Source organism: Opisthocomus hoazin, chromosome 1 (assembly GCF_030867145.1).
Source record: "Opisthocomus hoazin isolate bOpiHoa1 chromosome 1, bOpiHoa1.hap1, whole genome shotgun sequence".
Lineage (NCBI taxonomy): Eukaryota > Metazoa > Chordata > Aves > Opisthocomiformes > Opisthocomidae > Opisthocomus > Opisthocomus hoazin.
The window spans coordinates 131,393,001-131,407,112 of record NC_134414.1 but is presented as its reverse complement, the minus strand read 5'-3'; the positions used below and the strand labels follow the sequence as shown (position 1 = coordinate 131,407,112).

Genomic DNA, 14,112 nt, shown 5'->3' with positions numbered 1-14,112 from the left:
ATGGCCTCAAGACCAAATTTCAAACAAGGGGGGAAAAAGGAAAGCATAGCCAGGGGCACAGAGGAGGTACATCTACCTGACTCACTGACATCCACTCCCCTTCCTTTTTCCTGCAAAGTGGCAATTTAACTTCACTGCTTTAAAACCTCCCATTAGAAATCTGCGGTTTCCACTGCATTTTTATTGCATTTTCCAAAGTTGCATCATCAGAGCAGGGCATACTCCTACGGGAGCTGAAGGTCCAAAACTGTAAGCCATTATAATAAATAATAACGAATGTCATGGCTAGTAAAACCTGTAATCTGAACACATACAAAAATTAATTTCACTGCGTACAGTAACTTTTCAAATATCGTGCTTTTCATATTTTCCTGGCAGACGCATATAGCCACAATCACCAATTAATATGAACAATATAAAAAATATAAGCCACCACTCAAAGTTGTAATTTTACTTTGGCTTATTTAAGGCAACAATCAATCTTTACAAAAAAAAATTCTTCAAAAACTAAAAACGAACTACAACCCTGACTTGAGAATCCTCCTGGAAGCCCATGTTTCCTTTGTGTTCATTTGTGCAGAGGTGTACATGCATCAGATAACTAAAAAAATCCTGCTGCCACAAAATTAACAGATAGAACCAATATAAATAAGAACAAAACAAAAGAATAATAAAAGCCAAAGAAAACAAATGAGAAAGCCTCCAAAACAACAAAAAGCAGAAATCCACATTCCTGTTGCAAAAAAGAGATTTTGATTCAAAACATGAACGCAATACTGACTTCCACTTCCACCCAAGTCTAGAAACTCCAGTTTTCAAAATTTCTTCGGAGCATCTTGTGACCCTAGGGCAGTCTTGTGAAACCCATGCAACTTGTCATTGTGTGAGAGGCCACAGGCAGCATTTGAGGGGTTGGATGAGGGGGATACAGGGCACTGCCAGTCAGTACTCCTGGCTCAGAGGCGAGGAGGGAACTCGCGCCATTCGCCCCAACGGTGGTATCCCTTCCCTTCACTAAAACCCCAAATCCAAAACCTCTGTTCCATAGGAAATAAGGTCTAATCTGCATAGAAAGGTTACAGTGAAAGGCCTGGAGATCTGAGAGGGATTTTGTTTACACTGAACTCCTTGGAACAAATGATTTAGAGTATTTAACTAATTTATCCAAATTCTTCTCTTGGATATAGAAGATGGAGAATGGAGAACATGGGCATGGGCAGTGGGGCGAGGAATCTTCCACTGTCGACTGCATGTTGCTGTTTTGTAGCTGCCGTTGGAAGAGGAAAATGCCAGAGCAGATTTCTTGCACAACTAAAGATTGTTTCAGTCAGAAAAAAAATATGTTAGCCTGCTGTTACATACTTTGGTATTGCCATTAATGAGGGAAAAAAAGCAAAGAGAATAACAACATGCTCACACTGGTTTTGTATTACAGAACACAAAGCAAAACTCAGTATTTCCCCAGCTATAGGAACACAAAGTACCACACATGGAATGCAATGAAGATCTGAACTATATAGAAAATCCAGTCCACAGCTAAAAGGAAACCCTGAAATCCAAGGAAAAAAGCAACCTGAGTGATTCAATTTCTGATCAGATAAACCAATGAAAGATTACTGTCCAATTCCTAGACAGCAGCAGAATATAGTCATAGATGGGGATGGTATGAAGAAATTTGGTTTAAAACAACACCAAACAAAAATCCAAACAAGCAAACACAAAAATGCCATACCAACAACTCTGAAATCCTAGGTTCAGACATAAGCCTTAAGACCTACCTGTTGTTCACAGATGCTTAGTGCCAGCGTGACAAAACCAGTAAACTGCTTTAAAAGAGAAATGCTATTCTCAACAGCTTCTATGAGTTAAGTACTTTCTGCTATCAGACAGCATGTAAGGATTTGGTCTGAAGCATAGAAGATGAAGTTCATGAAGGCAAGCAGACATTAAGAAAAACGTAAGAAAGGAAACGCAGTGCTTAGGAAGAACAAAAATTAATCCGTTTTCCTGAAAGCTGTCTACAGGTGAAGAATTCCAGATTAGGCAAAAGATCACAAACTCTCAAAGCTTGGGTAGTATGTGTTCTGTGTTGCTTAGACACAAAACCAGATGAAGAGAGATTTTTGGACAAATCAAACCAAAACCAACCAATCAAGCAAACAAACAAAAAAATCAGACATACAATATTTTGCGAAGTCCTCAAAGCCATATCTGAACATTTCATGTAACTTCAATAGCCACAAAAGCAGATAAAATTCTGTATTTAAAAATGTCAGTCAACTCACAGAACTCCTGAACATGTACTGCCAAAGACAATTGTTTCAACTAGAGCATCCCACACGATATAGTGGGAAAAACAACAGAGTTGTTTTTGAAAAGTTGTTTTATTCCTGTCTGTCTTGGTAAAAATAGGGGGCATCTGTGGATTCCCCCACCTCCTCCCTCTCCAAGGAAGGCATCTCCTTTCAGAGTAGGTTGCAAATGATCAAATCAGTGGAATAATGATGTTGATTGTCTTAGCCAGCTCTCCGTAGACGTGAGTTCACAAGAGAGGCAGCCATGCAGCTTCCTCAGACATTAGTAAAGACTTTTGATCTTCCTTTGAAGACTTTTCTCAGGATATTTAACAGTCTGTGGTTTATTTTCATGTGTGGGGAAAAGCAATGCTGAGGCGAACACTCCCACACAAAGAAATGTCTCAACAAAGCTATGCTTGTCAAAAATACCCTTGAAGAAAATTAATATATATTCACTTTGAAGGTGTACATTTTTATTCTGTAGTCCTCACTGTGGTCTCTGCTGTCTATTTCACGACTCATGGATGTATGGTACTCTATGCAAATACCAAGCAGATAAAAAAAAAATTAATAAAATGGAAATGGGGATGACGGCAAGGGTTAAGAAGTTGGTTAAGAAGTTTAGGTCTTGGATACCCAGACCAACTACCGTGGGGTAACAACTTACGCTAGATAACATACACTAGATAATTCTTGCTTACTAACCACACATTTTTCATTGAAAACAAAAGCAAGGTACTTCAACTCTGTATACTACTGCTCTTCTGCTGAAAGCTTATAAAAGACAAATATTTTGTATTTGCCACCGGCGCCAAGCACAAAAGAATTACACAGACACAGGCTTGGTACACAAACATATTCTTTAAAATGTTCTGTGTGCGTATCTAGAAACACACACAGGCACACACTGAAATACAAGAAATACCACTGGTTTCTTGCTTCTCTTCTGCCCACAGCTATTACAGCTAATAATACAATAATATTTTCTTTCTTCAATTAGATTCTTTTTGCAGAGTTGTGATTATAGGCTGTGTTTCAAAATGGCCTTATAACACATTACCAGAGAGTTTAAGGGCACACAACAAGACAGTTTGTCACAAGCACTTCTTTTTCAGGGTCAGTTTACCTTCCATCAGAAAGGAAGGACCATGTTCCAGAAGACACACTGGCCAGAGAAGTCATGTTTGCACACTCCTGGGCATATGTGTAGGAAAAGTTAATCACTGAAATCAGAGATGCAAAAACTGCACTGGACTGTGTGAACATCTTTTGTCTTTTATTCTTAGACTTCTCTTCATTCTATTTGTCTTTTACTTCTTATTACTTTGAAAAAGAGTTTTAAAATTAAGAGATCTGTCATGCTACTAAAAACATCAGAAGAAAAATTGACAGTATTTTAATTCTATTTAGATTATTAAAATAGACCATTAAATGTTCCCATTTTGGGGGTGACAGGAAGTTTTGGGAAGTGAGAGGGAACGCTATAACAATGGGATTTTTTTAAAAACCTCATATCACAAAACTCGACCTTGAAATATTTATAAGATTACCACACAATGACGGCATTTTGGCTACATCAGATCTGCTGAGGACAGCAAAAGAAGCATGGGCAATAATGTATATTGTCAGGAAGTCACAAACAGCTGCTTTTTGCGGGTTCCCCATTTACCAAAAAGCATGTTCAACCTGGGGAAAAAAAAAAAGGGCGTGTACCTGCCAGCTGGGAGACAAGCAAACACACAGAGCATTTAGAGAGTCTTGAGCACTGAGAAACTTCCCCTGGATTTTAAACCCTGCCAAAACTGTCATTTACTTGCCCAGCATTAATTCCACTGCTGGGACAACACCTTCAGGTATGCTTGTACCATGTTTGGCAGAAGGAGATACCAATCTTGACCAGGGCCTCTGTAAGATTTCATTTAGTAAGTCTCTAGAAGGATGGGGGAAAGCAAAAGCCAGAAACGTAGGTATTGACTCGAGAGGTGCATGGCTCTCATGTGAAGGAATCAGAAATGAGATTATGAATGTACGAACTAGATCAGATCAATAACCTGCAAAACGTAAAAGACAGTAAAAATCTTCAGTAAAGTTCCCATGAAAAAAAAAACCCAACAACAAACCTATCCTTCAGTAGACAGAAGATGTGTGACTTATACAGAAAACTTTAGCCTACCCTGAAACCCAAAACCTAAAAGCTTCTGGTTTGGGTTTTTTTCTTCCTGTTTTCAGTCTTGCATATTGTTACATTACAAACACACAGCTAGCCCCTTCTCAAGTCCTCACATACCCTACTTCAGCTATCACCTGTGGGATTTACAGAAACATGTTACACAGCATGCAAAAACCTATTTGTTTCACAAGTCTGAATACACCACGCTTCAGCTTCATGAGTACCCCCATAACAGATTATTCTGCGAAAAGGCCAACCAAATTTTCCAGTGTATTCTTCCCAAAGACAGCCTGAGCTTGTTTCCCTGTGGCCCCGAGGCTGTGCGCTTTGCCTACCCAGGGGTCCCGTCCTGAACCACTGCCAGTTTCAAAGAAGCCAGAGTGAGAGGTCAAGATACTGACATTTCTACAGATTTCAGGGAAACTGGTACCTGCAGAAACAGCTGAGAGATAGTCACCATGGGGAAAAACTGAAATGTGGGATTCAAACTCAGCCATAGTACCTGCTGCCTTTGCCTTTCTACAGGCATAGATCTACAGAAAACCAGGCTCCATTAGTACTTCTTTCTATACACCTTCTTCATGCCTTTTTTTTTTTATTTTTAAATATATACTTGGTTGTACATACTACAGTACTTAGCTTAAATTGGTGCTGAATTATCCTGCTATGTAAATGTCTACAGTCCAGTTAATTTCAAGATACTCAGGAAAAAGGATGAGTTTAGATGCACAATTCCTAAGCAGAACATTTTCTTTTCATGTAGCACTATTTCCAATTTTCACTTTGCATAATGCTGTTATTATAGAGTAATTATATATTGGAGCCAAAATTACAGCAGCTGAATAATAAGTATTAAACCACAAGCACTGTATTAAATAACGTTAACTGTTTCTTATGCTCATAAAAAAGAGAAAAATCTATACTTGGAAAGCAAATTCATGTAATTTATATTGGAGCAGCTGAGTTTTATTTCGGTATACTTCAGCAATAAAAATCTGTCATACAGACAACTGCAAGATTCACTTTTTTATTTAGAAAGAGAAACAGATGATACGTTATTGCAGAGTTTACCTTTTCAAACACTTAGATCTGTCTGACGGTACAGTCACATTTTTTCACATGCATCAAAAATATCTCTTGCACTAATCCTTCTAAATAATCCACTTCTTGTGTCTAATTACTAAATGAGTGTGAAACATTTTACTTTAAAAAGAAAAAGAAACCCTAAACCCAAGGAAGCAGATAGACAGAGAGTTCCCTGTACTAATCTCTCCGAGGCGATTCAGCATAATTGCCTAACATTCCCCAGAGCCCTCAATTCCCAGAAGTCGAAAGTTAAAGAAGTTCTAGCTATTTTGATTCCTCTTTAACCTTTTGAACCTATTAAAACACGGGATTATACTAGTGTTGTTGCCCTGCAGCAGCACATTGAAGCTATGGGGCACACACGACTTCAGAGTCATTCTCCCGCTAAAAATAAAACCTCAGCTGCACACTGGGGCCTTGTGGCATGCGAAGTACCTCACCTCAAACTAATCTATGCTAACCTATCTGCTACATAAACTATATACATACAATGTAGTAAATATACTGTAATTTTCTAAGACTACCATCAACTTAGCAAAATGCTGGACCACAAAGGAAGAGAGCTGAATTCCTGCGGAGGAGAGAGAAGAAGGGTTTAGCAGGAGGAAAAAGTGATGCGAGTGCCTTTGAGTGTTAACTACAGTCAGAAGCTGTTCCAGGATATGCCCAGAGTCAAGGGAAAATCAGCCCATGTCAGAAAACACTCAAAGTACTGATTTCGAAGTTGGAACCTCTGTGGAATCCAGGTCTTCATTTCAGATTTCAGAACAGCTACCCAGTTTTGCCAGAGAACTGTTACATGATACAGCAGGGAGCCCAAACTCTTGATTTTCTCATGGATCCTCATGATATGGTCTAGTGCCCAGACCACTTGGTTTTATGCAACATCTGAAAAACCCTGCTTAGAACAAGGTTTGACATCTCCTAACCGGAGGATACATTCCTAACCATATTTTCCCAATATGAAAATTTCAAGTATGTTCCAAGCAAGCAGCTTATGCTTTCACGCAGAGCACTGTGAATAGGCGTGCTTTCAACCACCACAGTATGAACTCAAATAGATGGGCAACCACCACCTGAGCCTCAGCAGGAGATGAGCTGAGATCGGTTAATCTACAGGAAGGGCCCTTGAGCTCAGAGCCACAAAACCGGCAACTGGCCACACAGTACAGGGTCTTTTCTCTACTTCCAGGCACTAAATTGTGTGGGGTGTGTGCATATATTCACACACATACATACATATATATGTGTAGTTAGAGACGTTACAAGAGTGAAGACCGGATCACAAATTCACACACCAACACTGAAACAACAGACAACTGACACAGATACATTCTTCAAAAGGACCTAGTGGAAACCTCCCACAGACACAGCCTTCTTAAGATGACTGTAAGCCTGTACAGACCTCATATGCAAAACGGACTTGGGAAGATCTTGCCTAACTACAGTCACTGCATATGTAGAAAACACTACAGGACTGGAAGGCGGAGGAGGACACAACAGATCGTGGAAATTTCACAGTACCTTTACTGTCAGCAGAGTAACATGACAACTCTCTTACCACAGTCCAAAAGGCATCTTACTGTCTCAGAAGAGGTTCCCTGTCTCCAGCAGATGAGAAAACTGAGTTCTGGTGAGGTGATCATAAACCATGACCAGCAGAAAAATGACATCCGATTCTCAACCATGTACTTTTCCTGTCTGGGAGCATTTACAGCCTCTGTTGAATCCAGATTTTCTTCCCATTTGAGTCACTGCTGTTCTTGCAGGATCCCCAAGGGCTTCAAAGACCAAAATTTGACAAGATCCCACGAGAGGGGAAACAAACATCTAATCTACTGTCTTTCCCCTGCTTGACTCCCTGCAACTCAGCATGCCAACAGATGCATCAGGCTACACAGGTAAGCACTACTGCATCAGCTTTCCCAGATAAACAGCTTAATCTTGCAGTTTCCTTGCCAGGATAGAAACACTTACTTATCCCAGAGTCCCTGGGTGAAGAACCCACTAAAGGAAAGAAGCCTCTTTTCACTTATCGCCCAGCCTATGCACCAAACAGCACAAGAGTCTACTGTGAATAAAAGCACAGCCTGAATGAGATAGTTGGCCATGGTACAACAGACCATCACTCTGGATAGAAGCCACTGCAAACAGTTTCCAGGAAAACACTAAAGCAGTCTACCCAAAAGGAAGGGCTGTATCTTTGGAAGTGGTCCAAATCTACCACAAAGCAATGTATTCCCACTCAAGAGAAGGATGCAAGTCCTCAACACATTCTGTCAGAAGGCACCAGTTCCAGAAAAGGCTCATTGATGCTGTGAAATGGCCAGATCCTAGGATTTCCGTTAATAAGAGGACTATTCATCTTCTCCCGTGCTTCAGCACTGCTCAATTGCTGGCCCACAGGCCACACCAGGACTACAGAAGGAGAACAAGACAAACCTGCTGCTTTCTCTAGTGGAGGACATGATGCGGCCTAGCCAAAAGCCCCTTCCCATGCCGAGAAACTACCTGGCATGCATCCACACAAGAAAGCAGAAGAACAGGGACAGCAGATTAATTTCTCCTTAGGCATGTATGTGTGGCACTAAGCTGAACGTGATGCTTTAGATAAGCTTTTGCTGCACAAGAAAGGAAGAAATGTCCTGTAGCCCCATAGCAATTCAGGTGAGACCACCTTTTTTCTTGCCCCAAACTACATTCATCGTGCTGGGCAGAGGGTTGCAGATCTCTTTCCAAAAGACATGATGTGCTTTGCGCTATCCCATTACACTGGCATGCTGAGCAATCACATCTCAACTCCTTTTAAAAGTCTGTCTGTTGGTAGAAGTCCTATCAATTTCAGCAAATCAAAAGCATTGCCATATCCCTTTAAGGGAATGTTAAAAAACAGAAAGACGTAATTCCTTGCTTAGTCACGGATTTTTGGAAGAAACGGCAAGTTCTCAACTATTCGGGATCCTTACCCTGAGATTAACGGAAGATTTGGTCCTGCGAGGGATTTTGTTAGCTCATAAGTCAGCCACTGACTAAAGAGAAAACACTAAAGGGAAAAATAGACGGGAAAAAAAAATTGATGTCTCTTAAAACCCTACGGTGTCTGTGGTGAAGTCATCTCTGAAGGATATTTCAGTCTTTCCCACAAAAGTGCAGGGATTTCTGAACCACCTGCTTGTTCACTGCTGCCAAAGAGACAAATGCAGTTTCATCTCTTTCAGAATATGATTGAGAGGGTGGAGACCAAGTTAACATCATAGAAACATTTGGTCAGTTATTCATCTGGCTCTTCAGGGAAGTATCTTTTGATCCCTCAGATTACTTGCTCATCACCAAGGAGAGGAAAATTTCTCCTTTATATGCAGAAGGACAGCATACAGGTTCAGCAATAAGCAAGCTCTTTAAAAAGCAGAACAGAAAACTAACTATAAAAAGAACAAGAACACGAACACTGAGAGCAGATTCAAACTTTGCTGAGTATGTTATTTGCAATAATTTGATTTACTAGAATGTTTCAATGTAACCTACCCTTACTCAATTTCAAACCTGGAACTAGTCTACCAAGCAGCACTGAATCTGATGAGCTTGCGAACCATCAAATTGTGACTTCAAACAAGACACCACTGCAAAATCTTCAGTAAAACAGACACTGCATCATGTGAAGGAAAGCACAACAGTGCAGAACACAGGCCTTGTGTTCTTCAATTAGCAGACTCACAGTAAACTAATCTTTATTAAGTACCCACTGTATGGTGGGCTGTGATTTAAGGAAATGTGACTTCATGATCTGGATGATCCCTTTCAATCTTCTTTTATTTTTGATGCAAGCAGATATTGCATAGATTGTATCATATGAGAATGCTGACAAGTATCCTTGTTTCTTCTGTTCATGTAGCTACAGTTCCTGCGGTACAGTAATAGATCGGAAACAGAAGAAAGATCACAAGCGCAAGGCACACTCACCCAACCAAATCTTCTCACCTCGTTTCTTCTTTCTTAGCAGTTGTTGTTTACTGTTTTCTAAGGTATGTTATATTGTCATCCTTCTTGGTGGTACAGAGAAACAGGGCTTAAATTAGCTTCTACACAGAAGTTTGCCACAAGATGCAAGAGTCAGTCCTCCAGGAGAAACCATAGAAACCACGATCCCTGTTACATGAAGGGACACTTCTTGCCTACCTCTTTTTTGCAAGACAGTTTTCTTGTACCCAGACCCCATCAATATGTAATTCAAAGTGAAAACTGGCTAAGACATGGATAGGCAAAAAGGCAAATTTTCTACTCCCTAGTCTAATCCCGAGACCCTGGGCTCAGGAGGGATGAGACACCTTTTTGAGTGCCATCGGACAACTGATATCCACAAATTTTACGAGACTATTAACATTTTTACCTTGAAGGAGAAAAAAAAAAGTTGCTCTTCATTAAGTGTCAAGAACATGGAAAGAGTTGTTCAAAGTAAAAAATAACCTAACGCACCGAAACACACAGCTGCAAAATTTCAGCCAACACAGCTTCTATCTTGAATGTTAGGCTAGGGCCATTCAAGGGCTTAATAACATCGCAGAAAAGCCCCATCCTCTGGACTGGAACAGATCATCTTTCTGTCATGGTGCAAGTGCATGACACGGCAGCTGATCTTCTGTCCAAAACGTCAGGTGCACTTCCAGGGTTAGTCCCTTAAAAGCTGCCACATCTAGTGGGTCTGACAATTTGAAGGTGGTGAGGAGTTTCAAGATAGGTGGAGGGGAAGTTTATTTTTGTGCATTTCTGAGGTCCTGATTTGCTTGCTGCACCACCAGCTACACTGTCTGCAGTCATTTGAAGCTTTGAAAGGCCCTTTTGTTACTCATACCTGCATCCTTTGATGACCACATTAGCACTAGCACCTGTATGCGAATAGAAAACACTACAAATAATGTCAGTCAATGCATAGGTAATAAGAAGGGTTAAATAAATCAAGAGAGAAAGAACACATTAATAAAGCAGCCTACTAATACCGGAGTGTTTGTGCCTCTCTTCAGCTACATTCAAGTACCAATAAAAAAAGTGCTTAAAGCATACATTTAGTATGCCACTTCAATCTCTAATCATTCATGCTAATTGCTAAATCTGATAAATATTTGCATTAGCAGATTCAATAGCAGGCACTGGTATTCAGCAATGCCAGAACAGAATGCAGGTAAAACATATATAACAACTCTGCTCAACAAGCAAAAAAGCAAATTCCAGTCTGGGACCCTGCAAAGGTGCCATCTCCATAGGAGGGTGACCTCTTTGGCAGGTCAGCTGGCCTCAGGGACCAAGTACCTTTTGCTAGTGCAATAAGGACTGATCTACCTGATTAAGAAGTGGGCATGACAAGATTAAAAGGGAGTCACAGCTAGCCCTCTGCAGCTGTGAAAACTGCGTGTGGCACGCAGCCTGGACGCCAACAGCATCTGCACAGTGTAGGAGAAAACATGTGGGAGGGCATCCTTCTTGGTAGGATCGCTGAGACTACTGTCCTTTCAAGTTCAGGGTTCTGTTTCCAGGTGCAGCCAACTTAAAAAGCTTGAACAGGCACGAATCTCTTCCCTATGCACTGTTCCTCTTCCCTTCTACAAGGAAGGCCATATTGACACTTGCTGTCAACAAGTTTGACAGTAGCCTGATGTCCAGCTGAGACTGCTGCTGTACCTGGCATACATGAGGGGTAAAGTGCCAGGACTTTGTGGACTATTTATGCATTTCATAGCACCCTGTGCTTGCGACATCAAAGCACATGGACAAGCTCAGAGTGCGTTCAGGTTACCTGATTTAACTCAATTCCTGCATTTGATTTTATAAACATTAGCCATTAACGGTAGGCAAAAGCCAAGCAGGCTTCTCAGCATTTTACACTCCAAGGAAACCAACGGTCTTCTTCCAAAGTAGCAGTACTCTGTAAGCAAGATGCAAAAGATGAGTAAGCCTAATAACCAGACCATAGTGAACAAACAGAAACTACATTCAACTGAAAGGACAGGATGAGTACCAACTTAAAATAATCACCATCAGCTAACATCACTGCCGGCCTGCTACCAACAACTCTCGGTTTCCTGCCTGCACTGTAACAAGCTCCCATCCTAACCTGGCACTGTTGATGCACAACTTCACAAAACAGGTTCCAGTGCACACTGCCAAGCAAATCTGACACACCTTGGTTTTTGGAGACCTAGAGAAACAAGTTTTTCTTACAAAATACAAGCTACTACGAGTGCTTTAAATTAGACTAGAAGAGACTTCAGCATGATAGAAAATCTCACTCGCTTTTCCTGTAATGTTTTTGATAAAATGTCCCCACTCTCAGCCATCATCCATTACAAACCAAACACTTCTTCCACCTCCTCTGTTCTTGCAGAAAAACAACAAAAGGAAGTATTTGCAGTGTTCAGTGGAAAATTACCATAGTTAAGGAGTGCAGTCACAGAGTTTAGGATTTAGAGTCAGAACCTGGGGGAAGGAGGAGCTCTGAAATCAGCTACAGATTTGTGAGGCCAAAAAGCAGTAGCTCAATCATGTCCTGCCTAACACAGGCTGTAACAATTTTTCTGGACCTTTCAGCAATTAGCTTTGCTGTTTAATAAGAAAAATTGTGCCTTATTTGTATTTTGCACGTGTTTAATTTCACCTTTGAATCACATGACCAGGCTTTTGTCTGCTAGATGGTATCCATGACCACAGTTTTCCTGTAGAGGTGGACTATAATCCATTCATACCTTAATCTGAGAGGCGATAAGCAAAACAGAGTTCCTGAGGTTAATCAATATTTATACAGTGTTAGTCATTTATCTGCAAAAGCATTAAAGTATGTTTACTCAACAGTGGCACTTCAAAGGGGCCTAGTTAGGACAGGTTTCCCTTTGGCCAGGTGCTAACACCTCTGGAGTCTAGCGCTAGAGAAGTAGTAAGGTTTCATATTACATGGTTCAGTGAGTGGGAGAAGACACACCAGGATCAGCAAGGTGCTTTGGTTTTAGGGGTGATGGTGGTTGTGCTGGGGAGTGGGTGTTTATGATCAGGCTTACCCCTTGCAGTCTGGAAGTGCTAACCCCTACATTTTGCCAAACATGGGGAATGCAAGTACTTTTGTGCTCTCCTTTGAAGAGACAAAGGAAAACAAAAACCTGGCCACAGAGTAATGAGGGCTGGGACGTTATGAAATTGGAAGAGAAAGCTCTTCCAAGGGAAAGCCTTCTAAACCTAAATTTACCTCGTCACAGTAAGTATCTACCTGAAAGGTGAGGTAGGTGCTGTCTCTCAAATGGGAAAAGTGGTCTGCAGTGGTGCACACAGTACTGCTGCTAAAGCTGCTGCCTTTGCAGACACGGCGCAGGGAGTCGTTACAACTGCGTAAGACCAGTTAGACTCACTTCACTACAGACATCCAGCAAGGATCACAGCCCAGTCCTGCTGCCTTACGTGAGGTTGTCAGCTTTTGTCAACTGATAAATAGCCTGGTGTGGGAGGGAAAACTACCAGTCTGGAGGGAATAATACCTACCACAAATTATGGTAATAGTTTTAGTCTCTGCTAGTTACAACAATTACTTTTTTCCCCACCTTCCTTCAGCTTCTGAGATATAAACCATGCGTTCCAGAAGTAACAGCACAGAAAACCCAACCAGACCAACGCTGAGCCAGCAAAGGCCAAAAGACCACCATAAAGAAGAGGTTGGTTACAGTGGGAGAGGAAGCATGCAAAGACGGCAGAAGGAGAAGGACGATGTAGCCCAAACCAGTACCATCCTAAGAAGCCCTAAGGCAGAGAAAAAACAAAGAAGTTCTTTCAAGAAAAGAGAGGATCTCTCTCGTGATGACTTGCTATTTCTTCTTAGTATCCTCGAGGGTGAATTACAGGTGATTTATTGTTTTATTTTACATCCCAGATTAAAACACACTCCCCCCCTACACTCACCACAAACACATGCTGCTGTCCTCTTAAGGAAAAACCCTGATTTGACACAGAAGGACAAACATAAACTGCAAAGTACATAAAACAGCAAATTATAGCTCTTAGTACAGCTACCAGCCAGAAGAGGTGATTTTTACACCACCCCAAAATACAAATAACATTTACAAACAATGTGCGTGCATCACACTAAAAACACTCATTGAACTCTCAAAACAGAGAACTCATAAAACTTTCCTACTGTGCTGTCCCATTCTAAGTACTCTGAATACAAAGTATTTGTCACTGTAAAACCTATATGGAGAGCACACTATAGACCTTTAAGCTCTGTTACTTAATTATTTTTTATCTCCCCCTCTCCTATGAAGTCATGAGCTTTACTCCCTACGAATCCCTATGCGCCAGATCACAAGAAGTAACTCACTCAACAGTACTCTAACATTGTTTGCTATAAAAATCAGAATAGCCATTTTATTTCTCATAATATGGAGCATAAGTGCTGCATGCCACTTAGCCCGCAAGATACTGGATTTTGAGGAGTGAGCATTTTTCTATCTAGAAAAGGAACCAGCTGCCATGCGGCAAATGATGCCTACCCTGGTTGAAAGTAACTTCAGTGAATGGGAACCAGAT

At 41.0% G+C, this 14,112-nt stretch overlaps 2 protein-coding genes across 5 annotated transcripts in view; one reads left to right on the top strand and one right to left on the bottom strand.

Moving 5' to 3' along the window:
• CMSS1 (cms1 ribosomal small subunit homolog) overlaps positions 1–14,112 on the bottom strand; it is a 243,318-nt gene that overhangs the window by 144,555 nt on the left and 84,651 nt on the right. The gene's annotated exons all lie outside the window — the stretch shown is intronic.
• Positions 1–14,112, top strand: part of FILIP1L (filamin A interacting protein 1 like) — a 208,078-nt gene that overhangs the window by 111,131 nt on the left and 82,835 nt on the right. For 2 of the 4 annotated variants that reach the window (XM_075436077.1, XM_075436069.1), the window contains exons 2-3: positions 9,446–9,575; positions 13,141–13,427. The exons of the other annotated variants lie outside the window; for them this stretch is intronic. In XM_075436077.1, coding sequence (XP_075292192.1) covers positions 13,158–13,427 — 270 coding nt within the window. In that variant the 5' untranslated portion in view covers positions 9,446–9,575; positions 13,141–13,157. The remainder of the gene's footprint in view (positions 1–9,445; positions 9,576–13,140; positions 13,428–14,112) is intronic. 4 annotated transcript variants of the gene reach the window in all.